The 24851-nt window shown below is 44.5% G+C and overlaps 2 protein-coding genes and 1 long non-coding RNA gene across 9 annotated transcripts; 1 reads left to right on the top strand and 2 right to left on the bottom strand.

Moving 5' to 3' along the window:
• Positions 1 to 341: 341 nt before the first annotated feature.
• Positions 342 to 3602, bottom strand: LOC100825123 (cytokinin dehydrogenase 11). Its single transcript, XM_010236896.3, has 4 exons — positions 2733 to 3602; positions 2380 to 2652; positions 1651 to 1913; positions 342 to 1158 (listed from the first exon to the last, which is right to left on the bottom strand). Exons 1-4 carry the CDS (start codon positions 3393 to 3395, stop codon positions 816 to 818), a joined length of 1542 nt encoding a protein of 513 aa, XP_010235198.1. The 5' UTR covers positions 3396 to 3602; the 3' UTR covers positions 342 to 815.
• A 3648-nt stretch (positions 3603 to 7250) lies between these two features.
• Positions 7251 to 11547, bottom strand: LOC104583721. 5 transcript variants are annotated; one of them, XR_002965742.1, is made up of 4 exons: positions 11454 to 11547; positions 11260 to 11329; positions 9287 to 11175; positions 7251 to 8416 (listed from the first exon to the last, which is right to left on the bottom strand). It is a non-coding gene; the product is annotated as an uncharacterized LOC104583721 (long non-coding RNA). The 5 variants fall into 5 exon arrangements; XR_002965743.1 differs by having other exon boundaries at positions 9287 to 11183; positions 11260 to 11539; XR_731658.3 differs by having other exon boundaries at positions 11260 to 11538.
• Positions 11548 to 18545: 6998 nt separating this feature from the next.
• On the top strand, positions 18546 to 24762 carry LOC100825431 (protein Brevis radix-like 1). Of its 3 annotated transcripts, none has more exons than XM_014900087.2 (5): positions 18546 to 18837; positions 19142 to 19548; positions 22198 to 22333; positions 22433 to 22863; positions 23927 to 24407. In XM_014900087.2, exons 1-5 carry the CDS (start codon positions 18685 to 18687, stop codon positions 24201 to 24203), a joined length of 1404 nt encoding a protein of 467 aa, XP_014755573.1. In that variant the 5' UTR covers positions 18546 to 18684; the 3' UTR covers positions 24204 to 24407. The 3 variants fall into 3 exon arrangements, with proteins under 3 accessions (XP_014755573.1, XP_024317502.1, XP_003574596.1); XM_024461734.1 differs by lacking the exon at positions 23927 to 24407 and adding an exon at positions 24453 to 24762 and having other exon boundaries at positions 18550 to 18837; XM_003574548.4 differs by having other exon boundaries at positions 18553 to 18837; positions 23995 to 24151.
• The last annotated feature ends 89 nt before the right edge of the window (positions 24763 to 24851 follow it).

Genomic DNA, 24851 nt, shown 5'->3' on the forward strand with positions numbered 1-24851 from the left:
ATTTCCCGAGTTCTCGATCGTCATCGGAGCGCGACCCCGGCCGCCTTCTGCACGCTTCCGGCTTTGATTCGCCGTCGTTGTAGCACTTGTTTTTTTCCAGGCCGCAAGCTAGCAGCCGGCGAAGGGAGCGCGCGGCCGGGCGAGCTGAGCACGAGACCGAAGAAAGCGACGGCCGGGGCGCGAACCAACGGCTCCTGTGTTGTTTGCGATGCGTACGTCGCGATCCGCTTCCACCGGCCGGATCGATGGGGGCTCCGTTTGCCATGTGCGGTGCCGGGGCACGTAAGCGTACGGGGCCAGGCCAAAGGCCAACCCCAGCCGGCGAAAACTACGCCGAAACGGAATAAAACGCCAAGGCCCAAGGGTACATACATGGGTGTGCAAGTGCAATGCAGACGGTTAACTGCAATCGTAGGAGAATCTAAGCGGGGAAGAGACCCAGCGACAGGGTGCGTGTCGCCGTCGTTGCATCGACCAGAGTCTACTATCTCTCTCCCTTGCTGCAGTCCTAGACAACATCCATCCCTTTGTCCTTGTCCCACCCCCCCCCCCCCCCCCCCCCCACACACACAATGTACTACCTAACAATGACCCCATTAATCATCATTGCCTTGCCCTTGCCCTGCCCCATCGTTCCATGGAGATCTTCATCATCATCACCCGTCGGCCCAGAATCAGCAGCAGCGTGATCGTCATCATTACCGCCAACAGCAGCATGATCGCCATCATGCACAGATCGATGGTCGCCCGAGGGCCATATATATAATTCTTCTCCACGGCCAAGAGCTAGCGCATTCATTCCTTGCTTGCTTCCCTTACACGATGACGCGGGCTGCCGCGGCAGAGGATGGGGTCCTGGGGAAGATCTTCTGGCCCGGGGCGAGGATCGCCAGCGGGTCGTAGCGGGCCTTGCGGTCCACGAAGCGGGCCCACTTGGTGGCGCCGAAGTGGCGCGCCCAGTCGGACTCGGTGTCGTAGTGCGGGAAGTACATCTTGAAGTCGTAGCCGTTGGCGTGGCATGCCTCGATGATGCTGCTGTTCTGCGCCACCAGCTCGTCCACCGCCGGCCCGCCCGGGTAGGGCCTGCAGAACCGGAGCAGCGCCACCAGGTAGAAGATCTCGCCCTCCGGCAGCGCCACCGACGTGTTCGGGTCCCACCTGCAGTCCGTGTGTGTGTTAATTAATCACGACAACAAAACTCAGTTATCCTTTAACAAATTGTGCCTGTGCGCTATCAGTCGCACAGCCGGGCCCGGGTGATAACAATAGTTTATCAATCATAGGACCTGGGTTTAGTGGCTGCTAATCTGAAGGCAGGGCTGGCTAAATCCAAAACAGAACGGGATGGAGAATTAGAATTATAAGTACGGCACTCTACGGACGGGCGGGCGAATCATCCGGTTTCCCGGTCAAAAACGCTGCCGCCGCAAGCAAAACGTCAGCGAGGCGAGAGAGCAGGGGAGGCTCAGGTTCACATGCGTGTGGGCTGCCCGCCCCAAATGGCAACTCTGCCACGAGAACGGCCGGGGGCGCAGTGCGGCAGACGAAAGCAATCGAAAACAATGGAGTGGTATAATAATGGCAGTGCATCGATCATCAGTGGTGGCAGAGTGTGGGTCAGCGCATAGGGGGAGTAACAGTAGCACTCACTTGCTGTTGAGCATGGGGTAGACGAGCATGGGCCCGTCGATGCCGTCGGAGAGCATGCCCTTGATGACGGTGGCGTCGAAGCGGGCGATGTCGCGGGAGGAGATGAAGAGGTTGAGCCACGGGTGCGGCGCCGCCCAGCTGCCGTTCCGCCGGGCCTCCTCCTCCACGTGGTTCACCCGCGACAGGAACTCCACGTACCCGACCTCCGCCGCGAACTCCAGGCCCCGCACGTACTTGAGCTGCCGCATCATCGCCCCCATCCTCTGCAAAAACACACATGAGCACGAGGTCAGCATACACAGTTAAACGACTGACGAGTTTTAGCTGTGCCGTGGGGACAAACAAGACGTGAAGGGAGAAAACCGAGACAAAAGAAGGGATCCTCGTCGTCACGGGCGGGCGCGCCGCTGAGGTGAGGTGGAGCCACATACATTGTTGTGTGTACCGCCTCGGCGCGCGCTCACCTCATGCGATCGGCCGTGATCCGGACGCAGCCGTGCGCACTGGGTTACTGCTGCGGTGGGTTGGTGGGGGCCGGCCGGGGCAGTTTGGGGAGAGGCACCCGTCATAGAATCCAGCGGGAGATACACGACGAGGCAGACATCCCCGCAGGCCGCAGAAAAGTACACCACCACAGCCCCCGCGCGCAAGTACGGGAATGCCCCCCCGCCCGTGCGGAACAAAATTTACTTACGGCGAGTCTTTTTTTTCTTTCTTGTTAAAGCCTACCTCGTCCACGTCGTCTTGCCGGTGGCGGTGCTGGTACAGGGCCACCTCCAGGCAGTAGAGCACCGGCCCAGCGCCGGCGGGCAGCAGCGACGGCTCGAAGTGGGCGCCGCCCGGGATGGGCACCGACGGCCAGCCGTTGACCGGGTCGTCGCTGCGCACGAACGCGAACCCTTCCACGTAATCCAGCGCCGACTCCGCCGGCCGCGTCACCAGCCACTCCGCGTCCGCCGCGTACTCCGCGAAGCTCGCGTACACCACTCGCGTCCACTTCACCTGCAAAAGCAGCCATGCCCGTCGTCCGTCAGCGTGCCGTGATTGGGCCTACGAGGTGTTCGGTAGATTGCTTTGCTTACCGTTTGTGGGGCGGGGGAGAGGGGGATGCGGGCGCGGGTGATGACGCCGAACTGGCCGAGGCCGCCGAGGACGGCGAAGAAGAGGTCGGAATGGGAGGAAGGGGAGCAGACGTGGCGCTTGCCGTCGCCGGTCACCACCTCCAGCTCCGCCACGTTGGACACCTGGGGCCCGTAGCGGTGGGACTGCCCGCTCACCCCGCCGTTGGAGAGCGTCCCGCCGACAGTAAGCCGGAGGTAGTCGGTCCAGGAGGCCGGCGCCAGCCCGTGGTTGGACACGGCCCAGTGGAGCACCTCCTCCCAGAGCGCGCCGCCGGGGACGTCCACGAAGGTGCCGGCGCCCGAGACGACGAGCTGCATCTGCGTGCCCCGGGCCACGGCGCGCATGTCCAGCACGAGCCCTCCCTCGGCCATGGCCTGCCCGGCCACCGAGTGCCCGTTGCCGCGCGCCGCCACGGTCAGGTGCGCCGTGAGCGCCGCCATGCTGACGAAGCTCGCCACGTCGTCCGCGCTCGCCGGGAACGCCACGCCGGCCGGGCGCGCGCTCACGAGGCCCCCGAAGTCCCGCGCCGCCGCGCACTCCGCCGCGTCGGCCACCAGGGTCAGCTGGAGCGCCTGGTCGGGCTCCGTGGCCGCGGCGGCGTGCTCCATGTACGCGAGCATCATCTTGACCTGGCAAGCGGAGCGCGTTTCTTGCTGCGGTGACTGTGTTTCTGTGGGAGTTGCCCGCTGAGGCTGGGATGAGCTGAGCAGACCTCTCTGCTCTGTAGTTTTGTGATGTCACTGTGCGCTCGCTTGCGCGCTGTCTCCGGCCTCTCTCTCGTGGTAGTTTGGGTCGCAGGAGTTTATATCGAGTGGACACGCGGACGTCCATTGCCATCACGCCTTTCAAAAAAAAGAGAAATCGTGCGTTACTACGGACCAACAATAAAAATACCCATATAAAATTTGTGTACATTGTGCCATCTGGGAAATATATCATGCCTTTTGTCGCCTCATGTTTTTTCTCCACCCCAGTTCTGACAGAATGCACCACCCACTGGTCCAGCCCCTTTGCTATACTATCATCTTACACCGTTCTTGTTTTCCAATCCTCTTATCTGGGAAATTTGAATTGAAAACGTTGCCATCTCTTATCTGGGAAAAGAAAACTTGCGACTGCCTTGTTTTTTCTCTTCCGTGTGAAATTCTTAAGAGAATTTTATACTTGTGGCAAGAGAAAACTAATGCAGCCATGCATTTATGACATATATATTTTTTAGTATACTCTAAAAATGTGTCTAGGTTGGACATTCGGATATGTCGTACACAATCTGTTAATATATGATCCAAACCGTGATAGAGATCTGTCGTTTCGTGAAGAAGTCACAAAGATAATACTCAAGCATGTAGACGGACAACAACGAGAAGGTAGAGCAACAACGATGAGAGGGAATTGGGATGGAAAAAATTTGGTCGCTCAACTAAAATTTAGATTTGGTCTCTTCTGTCTCAACTATTCAAAGTCTAGGTTTCGTCTCACAACTATTATGGAAGTCTAGATTTGGTCCAATTTGAAAAATCTTCTATTTTGTTCCTTTTTAGTCTGTTGAAAGCGATTTTCAAAGTGACATGATGAAGGTTTCACACACACGTTGACCTTGTCAGGTTTTTCTTTAAACTGAATACAATCAACAAATTAGGGAAAAAATATTCAAATGAATTTTGCAAAATAAAAAGATTTTAAACAATGCATAACATCTGAAAATATTTAGAAAATCAATAGAATTTGATAAGTTTAAAAGGTTTATATTTTTATTCCTCATGTTTTCAATATTTTATACTCTAGTTTTTCTACTATTATATTGTTATTTTTCTTCTACCTTAAGTAACACATTATTATTTCTTCCTAAAAAAATTTATTTTAAAAATATGCTTTTAGTGAATTCCGAGTATCCCCACAATATTATTCGTATTTTTAATTGTTTTTGGGATTTTTAACCTGCCTTCCTAATTTATATTGAACTCGGCAAAAACTTCAAAAACTTTACTGCTTTACCCTGTTTTTTTCTGACTTCGTGTCAAATCTTTTATGCTGCCTCGGCAGTTATATGTGCAAAACCGACGACGGGCCATTGTGCCGTGCAATTGTGCATGCGTGCCGCGGAGTGTGAGTGTGCTTGCATCAATTGGTACTCATGTTTTCAACAACAACAAAAAAACACTTTAAATTGTACAAATTAAGGGACCGATAAGTAGTTCTTGGTTAACTGTACAATACAGTGGCCCTTTTGTGATCAAACTCGTCTTTTTTGCTTTTTTCGTGTGACCATGGGATGACTGCGAGATTGATGTTAGGCGATCCAATCTAACGTTCGCCTGTTTGCCACTGTTGGGCTGAGTGAAATGAAAAGCGTAGGAGGGTCTAGCTATATATGCATGCATTTGGGACCTCGAAAACAATCTGGCGCCGATTCATCACTCCGCTGGAGACGACGGTTCTTCTCGATACGCAGAAACATGGGCACATGGCGTCTCCTGCTCCAGACCAGATTTGCCACGCTCGCAAAAATTTTCCTGGGGCATGCTACTGGTGCCTAGGCCCCCAACCACTAGAACTCCAAGTTCCATGACTTCCAAGGCGATTCCATCAGCTATCGCGGCTGTCTGCTGCTACACGCTGCGGCAGCACAGGCCACCTCTGTGGGCTGGGAAGGAAGTGTCGCCCCGTTGTTGCTTCGTTCGAACAGGTCCAAGAATCGTTCAACGGCATCCGCCATGAGGCTGTTCAGCAGCGGGTGTCGTTTTCCTGAAATTAAAATCTCTGGGGGCGCCCCTGTTCATGCTCAGATTAGCATGCAGAGATTTTTAAACTTGGCGGTGCTAGAAGAAGGGGAAGCATTCGTTTTGGGAATGCAACATCTAGGAGAGGAACCGGGGCACATGAGCGAATCCGCGAGACAGAGAAGAGAGAGTTCTCTGAATCTCTTTCAGGGATTCAGAAGGGAACAAGGGGGCGAGGAAGGTTTGCTGCGCTGTACGCTTTGAATCCTTCCGTCCCTTTGTGATAGTAAAACCGATTCATTATGCATGCATCATAACATCTTATCCTGTCCCTGTGTGTGACTGTGTCATCCGATATAACAGAGAACTTTGCATTTTTTTTCTCTCCGTCCTCAGATTTTTAATCGGCTCAACAGATGCGCCTAGCAAACAACAACTCCCTTCGTTTCTAAATACTTGCTGTTTTAGTGCAAACTTGCAACGTTAGGAGATGATTTGTGTGGATCTCATGGAGCCAACTCTGCTAGAACCTACAACATTAACATATGAGAGTGTCTAAAGCTCAACCGAACTCATTAAATCCTATGCGATGATGTGCCCCTTAAGATAGATCCAGCGATAACAAGGCAGTAGCATACTTGGGAAACACATTTTGGATTGCAGACAATATTTTGCACTAGTACCACTTGGCTGAAATCATGTGAGCCGTAATTCACCTCGGGCAAACTTTTTTTCTTTCCAAATGGTCATATTTTAGTGGACGCAGTGTGTTCTCGCAAACGGACAACAGGAAAACGATGTCCAAGAGCAGCATCCGCTTAATGCTTCTGACCGAAAATGTAGTTGTGTTTCTTCAACACCCTATGGAAAAACGTGTGATCTAAACGTACTTACGAGCACGACCCCCGTCGTGACCGGATCGGTGACACCGATTGGTCCGCGAGCGTGTACTTACAGTCTTAAAAACACCAGCTCAGGCCTCTCTGATTGCTCCAAATTAATTCAGCCGGGGATCCGTGTCAACGCACGAATGGTTCGACGCTTGCAGGATGCTGTCAAGGTCCAAGGGAAGGACCATCGAATCCTGTATAACTTGTCACTGTCGAAATCTGGGGGAGGCTATTAGCTAGCGAATCGTTACGCCACTGTTGCATGCAATAATTGCTGCACCGATTGCGGCTGGGTTTCGATCCCTTTTTCGATTTTGTTTGCACGTACGGGACTTTAAATCCAGGGTTCTTCACAAACGTCCTGGAAGGCTGGGAGTGTCCTTCTCCGCCTCTCTCTTCATGGCCAAAATTGCAGCAAAATTTCTAGGGATTCGGTAATTAATCATATGCTCCGTTTCATCTGCTGATTGGTGCAAAAATGCATTGTCGCGTGGTGCGGTTTGAATCGGCGGGGAAATTCCTCTTGCGTTTTATATGGACACGAAAGGGAATTCTCTCTGATGTTGTCATCCTTCATGTCATGCAGTCAGAATGCCACTTGCTGAGACGGCAGTGATTCCAGAATCTTTAACGCATGTCTCGTGCTGGTATTTGGCAACCATGATTTTGACGTCAATCTGGTGCTCCCTCCGTCCAACAAAAGATGTCTCAAGTTTGTCAAAATTTGAATGTATCTAGATATGACTTAGTGTATAGATGTATTCAAATTTGGTCAAACTTGAGACATCATTTGTTGGACGGAGGAATATTTATTTTGCATGTCACATATCAACTGTTATGGATTGCAGATAGCATGACGTGTTATGAGTCAGGCAGAAAAGATTTCACCGTGAATATAGAGAGAAATAAGATTGTCTGCAGTGTCTTTTACACCATACTGCTATCTTTGAACAACAAACATTTCAACTGAACACCCTTTAGAATAAGAGGCGTTAAGCTTTTACTCCGTATCATTCTGCCACGGTGCCACCCGAGTTATTTGCTGCTATAACATGTTGAACATCTAAAAATAGTTATCGCAATCACGCACCTCCATGCACTTTGGCATTTCCCGGAAAGCACGTGCTGAAATTCCATTGGTACACCAATGGTACAACACTAGCATCCTGAGAAATGGATTAGTTTGGATGCAGTACAGATGGATGCGAAGTATTACTACTTGCAAAAGAATTTAAGCAGATTCAGGATTTTTTTTTGGTAGAGAAACATATAATGGAAATTTGACTAGAAGGGGCCACTCCCAATCGAGCAAGTCCACCAATAATTCCCCTGAAAAGACCACTTGTGATAGAAGGCTGAATTGAGATAGAGCACAATAATTGGTCAGGAAATGTCAGTTTCACTAGGCTTAGCTTTCTTTCATACCCCCCTGAGACTTATTTGCATGGGTACTCCCGCAATCATTCCTTCAGGATGTGGATTTGTACAGAATTGCTCTTTTGGTGCATGGTTAGTACCTTGACATCTCAACTACAACTCACATGTGTTGGGCTCCGTTTGGGACTTACAATGCGCTGGGGTCAATACAAGGCTCCATTTTGAGATGACAGTGTGGTGCTGTGCAATACAGATATATTTCCCATATCTTTTTTTTGTTAATAGGCAAATAATCAATGACGGCATCCAAAGTGCCACATGAAATCGAGTTTTGTGAAAGATATTGTGATGCAGAATCAGAGCATTGATAAATTTGGATAATTTCATACGTACCTGCTCATCCATTGGATGTCCATGATTCTTCAGACTGGTAAGCATGATAGCTTGTAGAAACCACATCAAGCTGCATTTTTTATAAGTTAGTTGTAACACTGAACCTGCATGATAAGCTGAATGATTCCTACTAGTATACTGTATACGTCATGCACTCATGCTCTTGGAACATTGCTGAATTTCCGCTGCTCGTCTCTCTCTCGGGTTGCTCCAATTAGCATCCTCCTTCAAAGATGAACTTACTTGCTTCTAGTAACAGCTGTTCTGCACTTAACAAAGATGAAGGGAGAAAACATTTTAGTCAAAATACACATGGTGGCCCTATGAAATAAATGAAATTGATGTAGTTTAAATGATGTTCAAACAAAAAATGATGTTTTAAAACAATTTCAACAGCATGAATGCAAGATGTGCCCTAGATGTTCAAAAAGCTCGTATTATCTTGTTTCCTTGGGGTGAATCCTTATACGCCCCTTACAGAAAACATTAACCCTTTGTATGGCCCTAGGCCCACTTGTCATTTTCACTCGGTGACCTGCTTGTTATAGACACAGGGCGTTTTTTCAACCTTGCAGGGAAGATACAGATATAAACAAAACTTCTTTTAAGAATTGTTCTGCTTCATAGGGAAATGAACATTGGATTCAGAACACTTGGTTAGCACTTGGCAGCCCGATAGGCGAGAGGCCACCAGAAGTTAAACTAGCCGAAATAGCAGCATCCAAGTCCAAACTTAATATCTGTGCAACAAATATCAACTACAATTCTATCTTTATTTCATGCGTATCTACCTTGTTCCACAATAATTCGACACAAACTCAGACATGTGAACAAAAATAAATCGACTTTGAGAACAAAAAGGTAAATCGAAACAACTAAACCTACCTCAAAAAAAAGTAAAAAAAAATAAACCTGCTACTTTGTCTAGGATAGAATATGGATTGAGCACTATAGCGTTTCTGAATCACAATGCTTATCACTGTTGTATTGGCAAACGGAAGCACAAGTAATAAAAGTATTCATGTTTAGTTGGAAAACTGAAACTCCATAAAGTTCAGCCCCTGGAGAGGCATTACAATTTGCGCAAAGATAAGCCTGACAGACAAATCATGATCCATTAGCGTTTTGATCTACCTGGCAAATTTGCTAGACTTCTGGACTACCATAACTCCAACCCTGTTAAAAAAAATACACATGGAATCATTTGAATAAGTACTGAAATATGCACTTACTGGCGGTCGACATTACCCAAGTTTAAGTTGATTCAAGAATAGGTGCACCCAAGTAAACTGGTTGATGATAAATGTTGGATGTCTATCTACAAAAATCAACAGATAAGACTAACATCTTTAGGTTCTCAAACAAGAAAGAATGCCACTTTGGTGATTGAAATGTTGATTGACTGAAATTACATGTACTGATGTATCACATGTAATGTCTGATCCCTCAAACTGAACCATGTGGGCAGAGACCATTTTGTTACCAAATTAATATTCATAAGTGTTATGCTCAATATGAGCAAAGGATGTGTATTTGAGGAAAATACATAGAAATACCAAAATGGAGAAAATCATGCTCCAGATTATACTTGTATGAAATAGAAAATCTTTCATAAACCTGAACACCGTAGTTATTAATTACACAGGATTCTGGTATATAAAGCACATGAGAGTTCAACATAATTATAGACTGCACCAATTTATTTTAACATTCCCAACAGCAAGTGTGGCAGGGTCACAACTCTCTAGTCTCTACTACTTTGAACTGCAATTAGACACCCAAACTGAAGGAAACACCAACCACATCCAAAGGAATCGCTAAATTTGAATCTATGTACCGCAATGCAATCAATGATGAACTGGAATCCACACGTCCACCTGTGCCAACATTCCATTATCACGACCATGTCTTTCCGCTCAAGGTTCAAGGCTCCAAGGTGTTAAGAAGCACACAAACTACAGGTCAAGACAGGAAAATAAAAATAAAAAGTGAGGATAAAAGGCTCTCAGCCTAATTAAGATCTTCTAAATCTCATGATCAAGGGTTTGTCTTAATATCCATCACGAACATAAAATTGAAGGCAAGAAAATGATGGAGAAAAATCAGCTGCAGGTGAAAAAGATAGTACTGCTGAAACAGGAAGGAGGTCATCCTCATAAAGATGTTTGGGCGAGGCTCATGATCATCCATTCCTGCAGCCCTTCTTGAGTTGCAGCAGCTATGTTAGCAAGGCTGGTTTAATCTGCATGCGGCCATGTGCTCAAGGGGGCTTTTTTTGTGTAAACTAGCCAGTAATAACTTGACTAGAAATGCAATTTCTTGTGTGACCTAAAAAGGAAAAAAAAAAACTAAAACCTAGTAACATGTCGATTCTCAACACAACACATTTCATGCAACTCTAATTGTCATCTAGATAATTGAGGAATATTTATATTTATGTTATGTGCCTTTTCTTCACCTTGACCGTAGACAGTCTAGAAGACTAGAACCTCAAGTAAATACTAGCAGTCGCAATGATGTATGTGTTATTTATAAAATACAACAGACATCCAAATGAATAAATTTGATTATGATTTTTTTTCATAGTTCAATTGTAATTGTGAACTTTAATGGGGAAGTTTTCATACCTGAATTGAACTGAGATTGGTATATCCAATTGAACTGTGAAAACAACAATAGTGTAACTTTGTATCTTGCACCTAACATCAAGCTACAACTACCTACACATCAATCATAGGAGTTGACCTAGTAAACTCACACACAGACACGGCACTAAAGGTTTCGTGGGCTAATGTAACCAATACAGTTAAAAACTACAGAATTTTCACGGCTTACCAATGATAAGCAGGTAAGATGAATTTGAAGCCTGTGATGTAAAATTTACTAGGCTACTAGCATATGAAACTCGAGCAACCTGACTTGGGCCAAACGTCGGACGAAATTGCCTCCAATGTCTCTTCAGTACTGAATTCCCCGAATTGGAGAGACGAGCTCCGTCCGAGATATTTGCCACCGATAATAACCTGAAAGGCTGAAACAATAGTGAATCTCTGGAGATTCGGTGGTTGAATTACCCAATAGTCAGCAGGAATCCAAATATTCGGAACCTCCAGCGACTCAAGCGACGGCGACAATGCCACAAGCCTATCATCGCCTCCAGTTCTCTCTCCCCATTCTCTGGAAACCGAAATAAAGAGGGTTAACAAGATTTGTTTCAGAAACTCTGAGAAGCGCATCGGTGCATCTGGGACATGGGAGGCAGCAGGCAGGCAGCGCTCGAGGTGGATATTGGTGTACTCACGGCAGAAGGTGTCAGAGCGTACTACAAGAGAGGTGGCAGTGTGGCACCGGCGGCTGGAGACCAGGAGACGCCAGCAAGTCGAGCGGAACGTGAAGACGGCAATGAACAAATGAGGTCACGATTGTGCAGCCCAGGCCCATATTTGTTGCCACCCTTCTCTCTACCCAATTCGCTAAAGGCTGACGCGGCCCATCTCTAGCTAACAAATGACTAGGTTATTTCTCTTTTATAGGCCCAGGAACAAAGCAGTTGCGTAGGACCACTGCGCGGTATGGCCCCAGGCCCAGCTCTCGGGATGCTCACGCTCACTCTGCCACCGTTCTCTCTCAAAAAAAAAAAAAACGCCGGCACGTCCAAATTTACTGACGTCATTATGGGATCGACGAAGACGACGAGAGGAGTGACTTAGCAGTCATTTAGTTTTCCTATCTTATGTGTTTGTTGTGTGCTAGGTTAGTGTCTTGACCGAAAAAAGTGGCTTTTTGCGGCTGGTCTTCTCGTGCTTAAGCTTTTCGCAGTAACGTCTTGACAGTGAAGAAGTTTATCATGACTGTGCTACTATTTTTGTGACTCGTCTTCTCATGTTTTTCATAATAAAAATTTAAGATTTGAACTTGTGATGTGGTATTTATCCGGATATGTGTACATACTTTTTTGTTCCTATGAAAGTACATTAGCATATTCCGATCACGAAATACTTAGTATGTATTCCGTATTATCTTAGAGTGTCTGGTGTTTTTGTCCTTAACTAGCATGGTGCCCGCGCAATGTGCGCGGGTAGACTTTTATAATGAAATTATATTTAAATGTATTTATATTTATATTTTTGTTTTTCAAATAGATTCCTTATATGAAATTTAGATGTTATATTTGGAATTACTCAGTGATTGTTATACTTTTTTTACCTAACCAAAGTATATAGTTTTTACTTGTTTTTATTTATGTACATCTTCCTGATGATAAGACTGTTTTGAATGCTTAGATCAGTTCTAATTCATAACATGTTTTTGCAATAGAAAGGTGTTGAACTTGTATAGCTAACATATGTTTTTTTTGGCATTTCAATTTGCATGACAATGTTTTATTTTAGATATTCGAGAAAGTTTTTTTAGACCTTGATTAGAGATAGATTTTTTAATCCTCAAGTTATTTTCGTACGGATGATGCAATATGCATTTATTTTAATCCATACTAATCATATCTATTAGGACCACCATTCATTGGATGTATGACTTTTTCGTCTATTTTCTTGTCGACGTTCGACACGGAATCTCCCTTATCTCGTCATGTTTTTTCTGGTGTTGATGTTGATTTCAGTAGCCAGTAGTGAGAGCTATTTGACTTCATGTGTTCGATTTGTGGTCGTGGTCGTGGATTTGGGTGCGCCTACGGTATAGCGGGTTCTGTTGTTGGCGCAGGCATGGATTCAGCGACGGTGCATCCATGAATGTATAGAAGCCGAATATGCTTGCTAACCATGTCTTTTCATGCGGTACACATAGCATTTACGTCGCGTCGCAGTGTTTCATTAAAAAAAAATCAAATCCCTTCTGACTTTTGGTTTCCTATTTGTTCTACCTCCTCCGATTAGCATCAAGTCATTTGTTGAACATTCCATATGAGTTGTGGTTGTGGGCATGGCAGGACGTCACCAACAGCAGGAGTAGCTTGCCTTTTTTCGCTCTAGTGTCTTAAGGCATCAAACATCTGATAAATTTCTGGTAATCATTTTTCAGATTTGCTATATGCCATAATGGCTCTGTTAAGCATGCCGCAATTTGCCATAGTCAGCAATTTTAAACCTTGGTACTCGTTGACTTTTCGTGCCTGGTTATATTTGTGAAAATGATTGAATTCCAGCGTCTAGCCCATAAGGATGAATTTATTTCTATTCCTGATATTTTTTTCGAAATTCAGCTTCCATAACAACGTTAACTTTATTTTTTCCGCACATATGTTAACTTCGCTAACTTCTTACTGCCTCCATACCGATTAGAGTTAGTTATAACAAACCCCTACGTTAAACCCCTACTACTGCTGCTGCTGCTGTTGCTTTAAACCCTAAGTTATCTTAACGATTTTTTTTCTCCAGAAATTACCGATTAGTGTCTATTTGGGATTGCTCCATCAATACCGATCAGATCAGATATTAGTTTGTGACAAACCAATTTTTTTTTTTACAAACGTGTCTATGTTTTCTACGGCCCTTAGATCTTAGATCCAACGATCAAAATAATTTTGATGATGTGAATCAATGTGGAGACTCCCTTCGCGGTACCCCTCATGTTGCTTTTAGTATACAATAGAGAAATTGCGGAGTTGAACCTATTTCGGATTGCTCCGTAAATTAGATAAGATAACGGCTCCAATTTTTGTTTTCTTTCCTTTAATCTCACGTTAACTTAATGTTATGTTTCTCTAGTCATATGCCGATCTAATTCAATCTCAGTGGAACATGCCAATCTAATTCAATCTCAATGGTACGTTAACTTTCACAAAATCCTCACCGTAGAATTTTTGCCACTTTAATAAGATATTAGATTAAAACAATATTTGTTTTTATGTCGCCAAATGCAATATACTCTCCTAGGCGTATACCTCTCATTAAATCTTGACCATTATACTAATCGATCTCGTATTAGGCGATTTATAGGTCTCTACAGAACGTACGTGCAAAAGCATAGAAGTGCCAGATTTTTGTTTAATTTAAATTGTGATGGAGTGGGCCCTGATTTGTTTGTAGCAACCAAACGTGACACGTTCTTTCCTTGCGTCAGATTTGGTTTCCTGTTAGCGGTCAGCCGGTCCCGGTACATGTTTTCAACGAACAAACGTGTCTGCATTTTCTACGGGCCTTAGATCTCGGATCCAACGATCAAAATAATTGTGATGTTGATCAACATGGAGACCTTCCTCGGTACCCCACATATTGTTTTTAGTATGTAATAGAAGATTTGAAAATTTTATTTATATAGGACAATTCTGGGTACAGTAATCTGATTCCATGTCAGACCATGAGATGAAATTTGTTCTACAATCGATTTAGGTTGATTCATTTTTTAGGAGAAGAGAGACATACAAGAAGAAGCAAAAAAAAGGCAACTTTGCTCGGGAGTAGTAAATATCATGAGGACGCATAAAAAATTACTCAAATATACGCCTTGAATTTTATACATTTCTCAACTGGCAGCAATAAAGTAAGAAACACAGAAAGTACATAAAAATGGCAATTTATTTAAGGATGTATGCAATGCTTAACTACAGGATGTGAAAACAGAAAGAAAACAAAAAAATGAGAGAGTTCATACGAAACGGTCAACTTTGCAGATATTTTTGTGAGTTGTTTCCATCATTACGAAGCAAAACTAGATGAATCCTTGGCTTTATATATCACGATACCCTGGTCATTTGAGAACCAGTGGCAGACGTGTTTCCTAGCTGAATTGTTGTTGGAAAGTGGTGAGATATTCACCGATGGATCATTTCCAAGTAACAATATTAGAATCCTCCCTAGTCGATGAGAGCAATGATGGTTTAGTTGTGGTTCCAATGCCAGTTGCACCTCCAGCAACTTGGAACGAAAATCCTCATGCTGACATGCAACATGACAAAGGAACAATTGTAGAACAGGTATAGATGCCGACAAAGGAACATTTTCTAGCGAGTTATACTATGTGATGTATAATGAGTGCCATTACAATAACATTTTTATGGTTTCGTGATGCACAGCATGAGCGAGATGATATGTTGGATGAAATTCTTCGATATCTACACTTGCCAATGGTCGAGGCTGCAAAGGAACTAAAAATGACTCCCAAAGCACTGAAACATTTGAGTCGTAGGCATGGCATCAATCCCTGGCCCACTCAAAGGGTAATTTCTTCATCCTTCAATCTACAAACATGCCACTTGTTGTAGACTTGTTCATATGTTTATCAAATATTTTGAACTTATGAGTAAACTTTAACATTAAGATGTGCATACAGATCAAAGCTACAAACAAGAACATAACAAAGTTGTTGGATGCTGGAACACATGGAAATAACAAAAGAGAAGCTTCAATCCAGTTCAAAAACATGGATCTAGAGAAGAACAAGGAAGAGATGCATGAAAAGATTGCCACACAGTCGGCTGAACCTGAAATCTGAGATGTCCAATTTATTCGCTCGTGGAATGCCTTCAACAAATTAAGAAGTCGATTTAGCCAATTTCCTATAGTTCGCATGCCAACTGATTTGGCAGAGCACGAATTTACTTATACTTATTTTGTATCTCGAATGCTTTGAAGTTTGAGCTACATATCGTCTTCGGATATTGTGAGAACATGTTTGATTTTAGTTTTGCATAGAGATACCATATAAGAAAGTGCAAGTCGAGGTCGCAAAAGTTGGAAATAAACTTACACGAGCAGACTTAGGTCCAAAGCAAGTAGAGTTGTATTCTGCCCAAATTCAAGTGCATAATAGAGCCCAAGAATTTATTCACTGTTTGACCCATATTAAGAAACCTGAACAACACATTCCTTATTGGCCCACAAAGTCCCACCCTTGCACTGTACGTGATATTGCCAAAGAATAGTTTTGGTCATACAGTATAATTTTTTAAAGAGACTTGAAAACATGTACTATGCGATCGCTTAACTGTGCAAAACTAGGTTTAAATGGTTTTGCATGGATTTAGGGGATGTAATAGTAGTACCGGTTTTGCCGATAAACGTTGCTTCCTTAACTTCCGCGATGACATTTCCAGCTCAACTTAGTACCCTAAAAGGCTAAAAACAAATACAAGGACAGGGGTACACACAGCACATGACCACACCATTAGCCCATTGGGCTTCAATAACTTGGTGGGCTCGTATTGCCAGCAGACCCTTCAACAGGTTCGAGGGAGGACGGGCCTTTCTCAATCCAGCAACCAATCGGCTACTGTAGCATGCAGCAACGTCATCGGGGACACAACACTACAACAGTGATATACTCTCGCAGAAAGAAAAAAAGGAAAAAAACGAACAAAGATACTCACGGTAGAGAGCACCAGAGAAGATCCTGCTAGATCCAGTGCTCCATTCACTGCGTTGCAGCCTCTACGTACGTACGCCCCGTGCGTGCGCGTGTCCTCGCTAGCTCCTCACGGTTCACGCGGATCCGGCCTTGTTTGATGCACGAAACCCTCGCAGAATGACAATTTAAAGGGACTCACGCGCTCCGAACGGCCACCGTGCCGCATCTGCGTTGCCCCCCGTACAAATATTATAGCCCGATTTCGCGTACTGTACAATTCACAGGAGTGGAGCCTCCCGTGTGCGCGCGATTCATTGCAGCCGGTTATTAATGTCCCGTTGCGTGCGTGCGCGTCCTCGCACCGGCTCCGCTGCTCTGTCCATGCGACGCAGATCTACGCGTTCAGTACTTGCCCGGCCGCTGCAATATTGGCTGTGGCTGCCCACGACAGGATGACAGGATCCAGATTCGTGGGGACGGAGGGGAGCCGCCCTATCATTTCTTGTTTTCTTCTGCGTGCTCTTCCGATGGCTTCAGCATTGGTGTATCTCCCATCTTTTTTTTGCGGGTAAAGAACTTTCATTAACCATAGAAGGACGGGGAGTGATTACAGCATATGAATCTCACTTTCAGCATTGCTGTATCTGCATATTCTGCAAGAGGAAAAAACTTCGATGGGTCGTGTATGTGTGAAGTCTTTCAGTATCGGGCTGTTGAGGACGCAAGACAAGCTCCGTTACCAATGGCTTAATTAATTACTATTCGCACACCCTTTTTTTCTACTCGCAAGTGGTACGCGCATCCGATCGATCGATCATGCTGTTTTTCCTTGCAGTTTCCAGTAACACTTTACATTGGCCAGCTGGTCTGTTGATTGGCTTCTTTGTATGCTATTGATATTCCCCTCGTACGTCATTTTTTTTTTAAAACACGGTACAACAGCAGACGCTCACACACGAGCATACACTCGCCCTGTGAACGCACACACGCACACCCTGTCCCTATGAGCACCTCCGAGAGACAGCAGACGCTCACACACGAGCATACACTCGCCCTGTGAACGCACACAAGCACACCCTGTCCCTATGAGCACCTCCGGACCACACCACCTGAACTAGGCTCAGTTTACGACATTGTCAGTGCTAGACAGTCCATTCATATGTCGATCGATGACACTGAATCCATCGGATTCAACTGCTTCTAAGTTCCAAAGTTGTCGACCCTTTTTTATTTTCGAACAGAAAATGTTTCAGTATTGTCTATTTGTAAGTTGCCAGAAATTCGCGTTTTCAAACCTTTGGATCAACATTCAATCATTCTCATCTCCAAGTAACTTTATACTAACTTAAAGCTAAAACTTACACTAACATCTCACTTAAATTTAACACTTACATGAGTGCAAGTTTTAGGTGACTGAGAACTAGCCATCATTTCTCTCATTCCAAATTTTAAATACTCCGTACTAAATTTGTCTTTTTAACAATGCTCAAAACTCTTTTTTCCGCTCCCAATTTTAAGAGTACTGAGTTATGTACGTCTTTTTTTTATTTTGGAAATTGAAAGAATTATTCTTTTTTCAACCAAAACATCACGCTTGTGGGTAGGTCTACGTTAAAACTAGATCATGATAGTGAGTGTTGCGACATCTGTTATTTGAACGATATAGAACTAAACTAAATATATTGAGGCCCCAAATATACATTGGTACAGTGCATTGACATCTGAGGGCCATGGATAACCCGAAGACGAGATCAGACGGATACAAGAGAGTGCTCCCGGGATGCTAAGTTGATGTCCTAAATAAACTAATAAACGGTTTTGCTATAAAAAAAAGTCGACGTGTTGACTGTTAAATCTTAATTGAACGACAGTGTGTGGGAGGTGAGAAAATGAAGATCTTAATCCAACGACGGTGTGTGGGAGGTGAGAAAATGAGAATGGCATCCGGATCTTAATCCAACGACTCTAATGCGAGATTTAAGTTTTTTTTTTTTTAAAAAGCGACCTCCCAGAAAAATGAGTAAAATAAACCCCACTCCCATTCTGTCTGTAAACGCAGAAATCCTAAAATCCCAATCCATCATTAATGCTCTCGCCTTCAGCTCGAATTTACCGGAGGAGAGGAGGGGGAGTACCCGCGAGTTCCATCCATAAAACCACACGCCTTTTCCTTCAATCCCGGTCTCACGATCCGAGGGCCGCGCACTCGCAGAGAGAGAGAGGGGGAAGCGATGCTGACGTGTATTGCGTGCTCCAAGCAACTCGACGGCGGCGGGCCGCCGCTACACGAGCCGCCCGAGGACGACGATGGCGTCGTCGTCGGAGGCGCCAGAGGCCCGGCCACCCCCAGCACGAGGGAGGCTATCAAGGCGCTCACCGCGCAGGTGGGTTCTCGCCTTCTAGTTCCGAGTTCTTGAGTGCCCCCTTCGGATCAAGTTCTCTGTGGTTATTTTCAGTGTTTATTTATTTATTTCTTGATCGCAAGGCAGAATGGAATAGCAATTGCTCTTGTTTGATATTTAAATCGTAAATCCGCTTCGTTGGTGACCAAATGTATCTTCGTTGGCCCGGGAGGAACAGAAATTAGTTCGAATTTTGCAACTCATAGGACCTCTTAGGTATTGGGGCGTCTCCATTTCCCCAAATTCTCTGTGTTTCTCAGCAATTAGAACTTTCTCTGGGGTTCAGATCAAGGACATGGCGCTGAAGGCGTCGGGCGCTTACCGGCACTGCAAGCCGTGCGGCGGCTCACCGGCGGCAGCGTCGCGGCGGCACCACCCGTACAGCCACCGTGGCGCCTACGCCGACTCCGAGGTGGGCTCCGGGTCCGAGCGCTTCCACCACTCGTACCGCCGTGCCAGCAGCTCAGCGGCGTCGACACCGCGGCCGCTCAGCGGTGGTGCCGTTTTCAGCAGCGATGCCACGCCGTCGGTGAGCGCGCGCACTGACTTCTTCGCCGGTGATGAGGAGGGGATGGAGGGTTGCACAGAGGTCGACGAGGCGAAGGAGTGGGTCGCACAGGTTGAACCCGGAGTGCTCATCACTTTCCTCTCGCTGCCGCGGGGCGGGAACGACCTCAAGCGCATCCGATTCAGGTGACGCCTTGATCTCAAGTCTCATCTGTGCCAATTTTTTGCATCTTGGTAGAACAGTTACGTTCTTTTGTGTTATTTTTTGTTAAAATTAATCATTTTTTGGTTTATTTCTAACTTTAATTGAGATCCATGGCTGTAGACTGTAGTATTTCCTGCCACTGAGTATAGTAGCGCTTAATCCTCGTAAATAACTCACTGTCGTTCCAAACTTTGAGATTTGAAGGGAAAAAAAGTAGAACTTGTTTTAAAAGAACTATGGTTCAGTTTTGTTAAATGAGACAAAATTGTGCTTTATCTCGCTTTTGGCCGGTGCTGTTGTTGTTTCTTTTATGTCTTTGATTTCACTCGAAGTTTGGAATTTGACAAAAGGAGGTTGTCCGATAAGGATACAATTGAGAAGAAAAGGATAAATAAACCAATCAGTCAACTGCGAGAATATAGGAATCTCTTAGGTATCACTCTTCTAGGGAGAGTGGATGTCTCCCTTCTTACAAAATGATGCATTCCAAATGAAGTCTCGGAAGGGAAATCTTTCATCTGAAACAAAGGTGCAGAAACCGGATCACTTTAGGTGTTCTTACAATTACGTGAATTATAGAAGAAATACTTTGAGAAGTACACAACAGATTTTTAAATTTGGGGGCACTGTGCGTGAGGCTCAAAATCTATAATTTCCGTGCATGAGCCACATGCCTTCACCGTTTCCAATAGATCTGTCTTCAAGTATGATTATGGTATGCATTATCTTCCTTACTATTATTTCGTAGAGAGAGAAGTTGTTTCTATGGTCAACTCTGTCACAAATAGGTATTTAGATGATTTGCCATGCAGTTTAGTATTTCAACAGCTCTTCGAAGCGTGTCAATGTAAAACATTTCCCCATGTACCATATATTGATTTGCGACCAAATTTCCATGGCTGCTAAGGTACACTGAGCTGTATTGTGTATGTTTGGACTGGCTCTGCATGGGGCACAGGGTATGATTCCCACAGAGATCCTTTACTTAATCACTCACGTGCTGCAACAGTAGGAAATCTGGATCTGTCTGCATGTATGCTGTAGAGTTTATAGACACTTCACTCGCCATCGGAACTCAGCTAAGTAGGATGGAGTAGCTCTGGAGCGCAGCTTTCATGTTACCAATTTGCTGAATCCATTTTAGTAGTACTAGTTTTCGTGTTCCTGCTGTAAGAGGAAATCATAAGGTTAAGACAGGAGAGGCCCACCGTCCCACCAAGTCTCCTCTATTGAGTAGTCTTGATGGGGACAAATTAAAGAACAGAAAACTGCAAGTGGTGGTTTTTCTTTCTTCTTGTCCTTTTCAAATAGAGAAAAGCTAACGTTGCTTTGGTATCTTATTAATCTAGTTGATCTGCACACACACCTGCTTGCTGGGGAGCCATCCAACCTGGATCTTTGGATCAGTTGCACTTCTTTTGCTATTTTATTTGTGTAGATGTTCTATTCGGATTATATAAATGACTCTTAGAAACTTGATAAATCTGAATACATTATGAAATCAAAACAGACGCTAGTGACAGTTCTTCGTGGCCTTCTAATATGATTGTAAATCTGTTTTTAATATCTGTCGATATATCAGTATTACTAAGAATTTTTTGAGAGAAATTCGTCATTGCTTACTTTGATTGCCTGACACTATTAGGGTCACTGCAAATTCCTTATGAAAGAAGGTTATGTAATTGGGGGAAGACAATCTGGAATTACAGATGACTTCTTAACTTGTAGGGTAATTTTTTGGCTCTGGGCCTCAGTTCTCGGTTGCTGAACGGTGCTGCGCTGAACTTATTTATAACCTTCTGTGGAAAAAAACATATGAAGGCAGGAAAAAGTTAGTTAGCCAAACAACAAAATAGGCCAAAGTGAGTGGTGCAAACGGGATTATGAGAATCCACCGCAATGCCAAACGTAACATAGATCTACGCAAGGAGGTGCTTATTGATTTGACCTGGAATTGTGTGGTTGCACATTTGTTGAATGGGGTGCAGATTTGTGCATCTACCCAATTATCTGTAAAGCCTGTGATCGTGTGTTCTGGAAACAATGCCAAGTGACCTGACCCGCGGTGGCAATTCAAACGACATCATTGAGACTTCCCTTCAATACAACATCAACTCTGTTCTGAAAAAATCGACTCTGGTTTATGCAGTCATTGATTTACTGTATACAAATGACCAACTTAAAGCCTGTTACTAGACTCTTGTCTAATCAAAGTACACTGGAGTTGCCTACAGACCTCCTTTCCCTTTTGACAATTCACATCGTTTATTCTCACTGCCATAATTATGTCTCAATCAATTCAAAATCTCCACCATCATGAGTGGTTTGCAGAGTCTAGGTGCTTTATTTTCAATACAGGCTATAACAGGGCAACCACTCTGTTAATGTCTTCGTGGAGTGAGCAACTCGATCATATCTTCACTGTTGGTGTCCTTGGAACAAGAGAGAGGAAGACTGGCAAAATACAATTCTCTTGTTAAATATATCTCTTCCTCTGCCTCTGTTTATTACTATTATTTATATTTATTAGCCACCATGCCATACTTGCACACCTGTTTTTCCAAGCTTGATTGACAATGTGCTTACCAGTGTCCACTGCACTTCTTTGCACATGAACTGATGCATGATAGCCGTGAGATGTTCAACAAGTGGCAAGCACAAAGGTGGTGGGCAGAAAATTATGACAAAGTCATGGAGCTTTACAATATTCAGAGGTTTAAACAGCAAACTGTTCCTGTTCCTGGTACTCCAAGGTCTGAAGACGAGGTAAGATGCCATTTGGATCAACCTTTCCATATATTCTTAAGATTTTAAATAGCCCTCTGACCTTGTCTACCTGCTGTGCACGGCTTCCGCCTCATGAAGAGTTCCAAGGAGGATAGCCCAGAAACACCACCACTTAACAATGAGCGTCAACCCCGCATTTTCCAGAGATCACTAAAGAGCAGTAGGGCATTGGGGTCTTCATCATCTGATTCTCTTGAGCATCAGTCTAAACACCTTGGTAATATTCAGCACGGCCATCATGAACACCAGTGCTATGATTCAGTTGGTCTGGCATCAACGCCTAAGCTGTCGAGCATTAGTGGAGCTAAGACAGATACTTCATCAATTGATGCATCAATGAGGACAAGCTCATCTCCTGAAGAGGTTGATCGATCTGGTGAACTTTCAGTCTCCGTTAGCAATGCAAGTGATCAAGAGAGGGAGTGGGTAGAAGAGGACGAGCCTGGTGTATACCTTACTATTCGGGCTTTGACTGGTGGGATCAAAGAGCTTCGACGCGTCAGGTTCAGGTTTGCTACTTCCACTTATTCTTGCTTGTGGATTGGATTGAGTTAGTGCTAATGTACTTATGTTTGTGGTTAGAGACTTCGGAGGATATGAATACTCGCCAACTAAACTGATACTTCCCTAGGAATTTCACCCGAAAAGAAAACAAGTGCAACGTTTAACTCAAGTACGCTAGTAGCAATCAAGGCTTGATAGATAGCTGCTTGGATCCCTGGAACTCAGATGAAAAAATTGTAGAAAGCAGGATCCTACTCTAAGTATGCAGTAACCAGGATACAAAATTTATTAGACCACCGAAATAGCAACTAACAAGAACGTTGTTACATGTAGTAAGGCAGCTTGATGGAACTCAAGTAGTAATAACTAGCGGGGTGACTCGCCCATTTTCACGCCTAGATTTCTTATGTATTGTCATTTTATTTTATTTTTCCATAGTTCTCACAATTATTTTTCAGATTAGACTGCTACTTGTATAAATTTATAAATGGTACCCCCTCCGTTCCCAAATATTTGAAGTCATAGCTGACTAAGCTTATTGAAATCAACATCTGCAATATCAAATAAGTATACTCTGAAAATATATAGCATGATTGATGTAATAAAACTAACTTAGAGTCTTAGGTGTCGGTAGATTTTTCTATAAATTTGGTCAAAGTCTAAAAAGTTACTTATGAGGACTTCAAACATTTAGGAACGGAGGGAGTACTACTGTCAAAAATCTATGTCAGACCAAAATGTTATGCATTGCCTTGAACATCTGAAAAGACGTGATTCAATTCTTCCAACGTTAGTTTGCTGCTGCTTCTTCATCTAACACTTTCGGCCCCTCCATACTCTAGTTATATTAACCGGTTAGCATACTGCTTCCAACATTAGTTCATGTGAGTTCTCAACGGATTGGGTCATATCCTACCCGAGGCATGACTGCACGAGCAGTGCGCGTCTATGTTTGAACCTACATGGACGAATATGGACCGTTAAATTTTAAGATCAACGATGGAGATTATTTATCCTATGTGGACGAACTTAGTGACTTGTTGTCCGTCTGTTTTAATTATGTACTAGATGCAAGATGTTTTATAACTCAAGACCAACTGCTGATTTGGTGTCGGCAAAAAAATTACTCTCTGCAGCCGAGAAAGATTTGGTGAGACGCATGCAAGGTTATGGTGGGAAGAGAACCGGGCAAGGGTTCACGAGCAGTATCTCTGAAGGAAGACACATCAAATTACACTCCATTGCCTTCTTTACAGCGCCCCCCCCCCCCCCACCCCCACCCCAGCGACCCATGTACATCGCCATACATCAGGAATATTCCCTGGTTTCTCAACCATGGTCATAGAAAGCAACACTGCTTTCTACATGTGACTGACTTCATAGGCTTTTTTTTTTGGCTTCCTAACATTTGCTCTGCTTGTATGGCAATCCACATGATTTTCTTAACTATGTTGTCATAAATTCGGACAATAGACAGTTTTGACTTTTAAGAATACTGAAAGGAACTGCACTGTATTATGGGATAGAAGTGCTTCCGTGCTTTTCCAAATATTTTTGCACAAACTTTAAAGCAAACTGAAGGCTCTGGTTGCAGTTCGGGAGAGGGGCAGGGCAGCCTATTGAAGTAGGATGGAGGTCTGGAGGGGCGCTGCTGCCTGCAGTGAGAGGCAAGTCGAGCGTAGCTGGAGATGCCGGCAGCGCTTGGAGGTCCTCCGTGCATGAACGCGCCCATGAAATCGTGGTGAGTACTGGGCGGAGTGCGGTCTGGACATGGACTTTGGATAATGGGCCTGGCGTGGATTGTACTCAAGTTATCCATAACTACCTATGGCTACTCACAGTGGGAGTAACATACTATCTCCATTTCAAAACACAACTCATATAGATTTTTTTTATTTGTTTCACAACACACCTCATTTTTTTTCTTGGTACCCGCATCCGGCCAATAACTAGTCACATCAATTTACTATTAATCCAATATGAGTGGTCAGTC

This window comes from Brachypodium distachyon, chromosome 3, assembly GCF_000005505.3.
Source record: "Brachypodium distachyon strain Bd21 chromosome 3, Brachypodium_distachyon_v3.0, whole genome shotgun sequence".
Classification (NCBI taxonomy): domain Eukaryota; kingdom Viridiplantae; phylum Streptophyta; class Magnoliopsida; order Poales; family Poaceae; genus Brachypodium; species Brachypodium distachyon.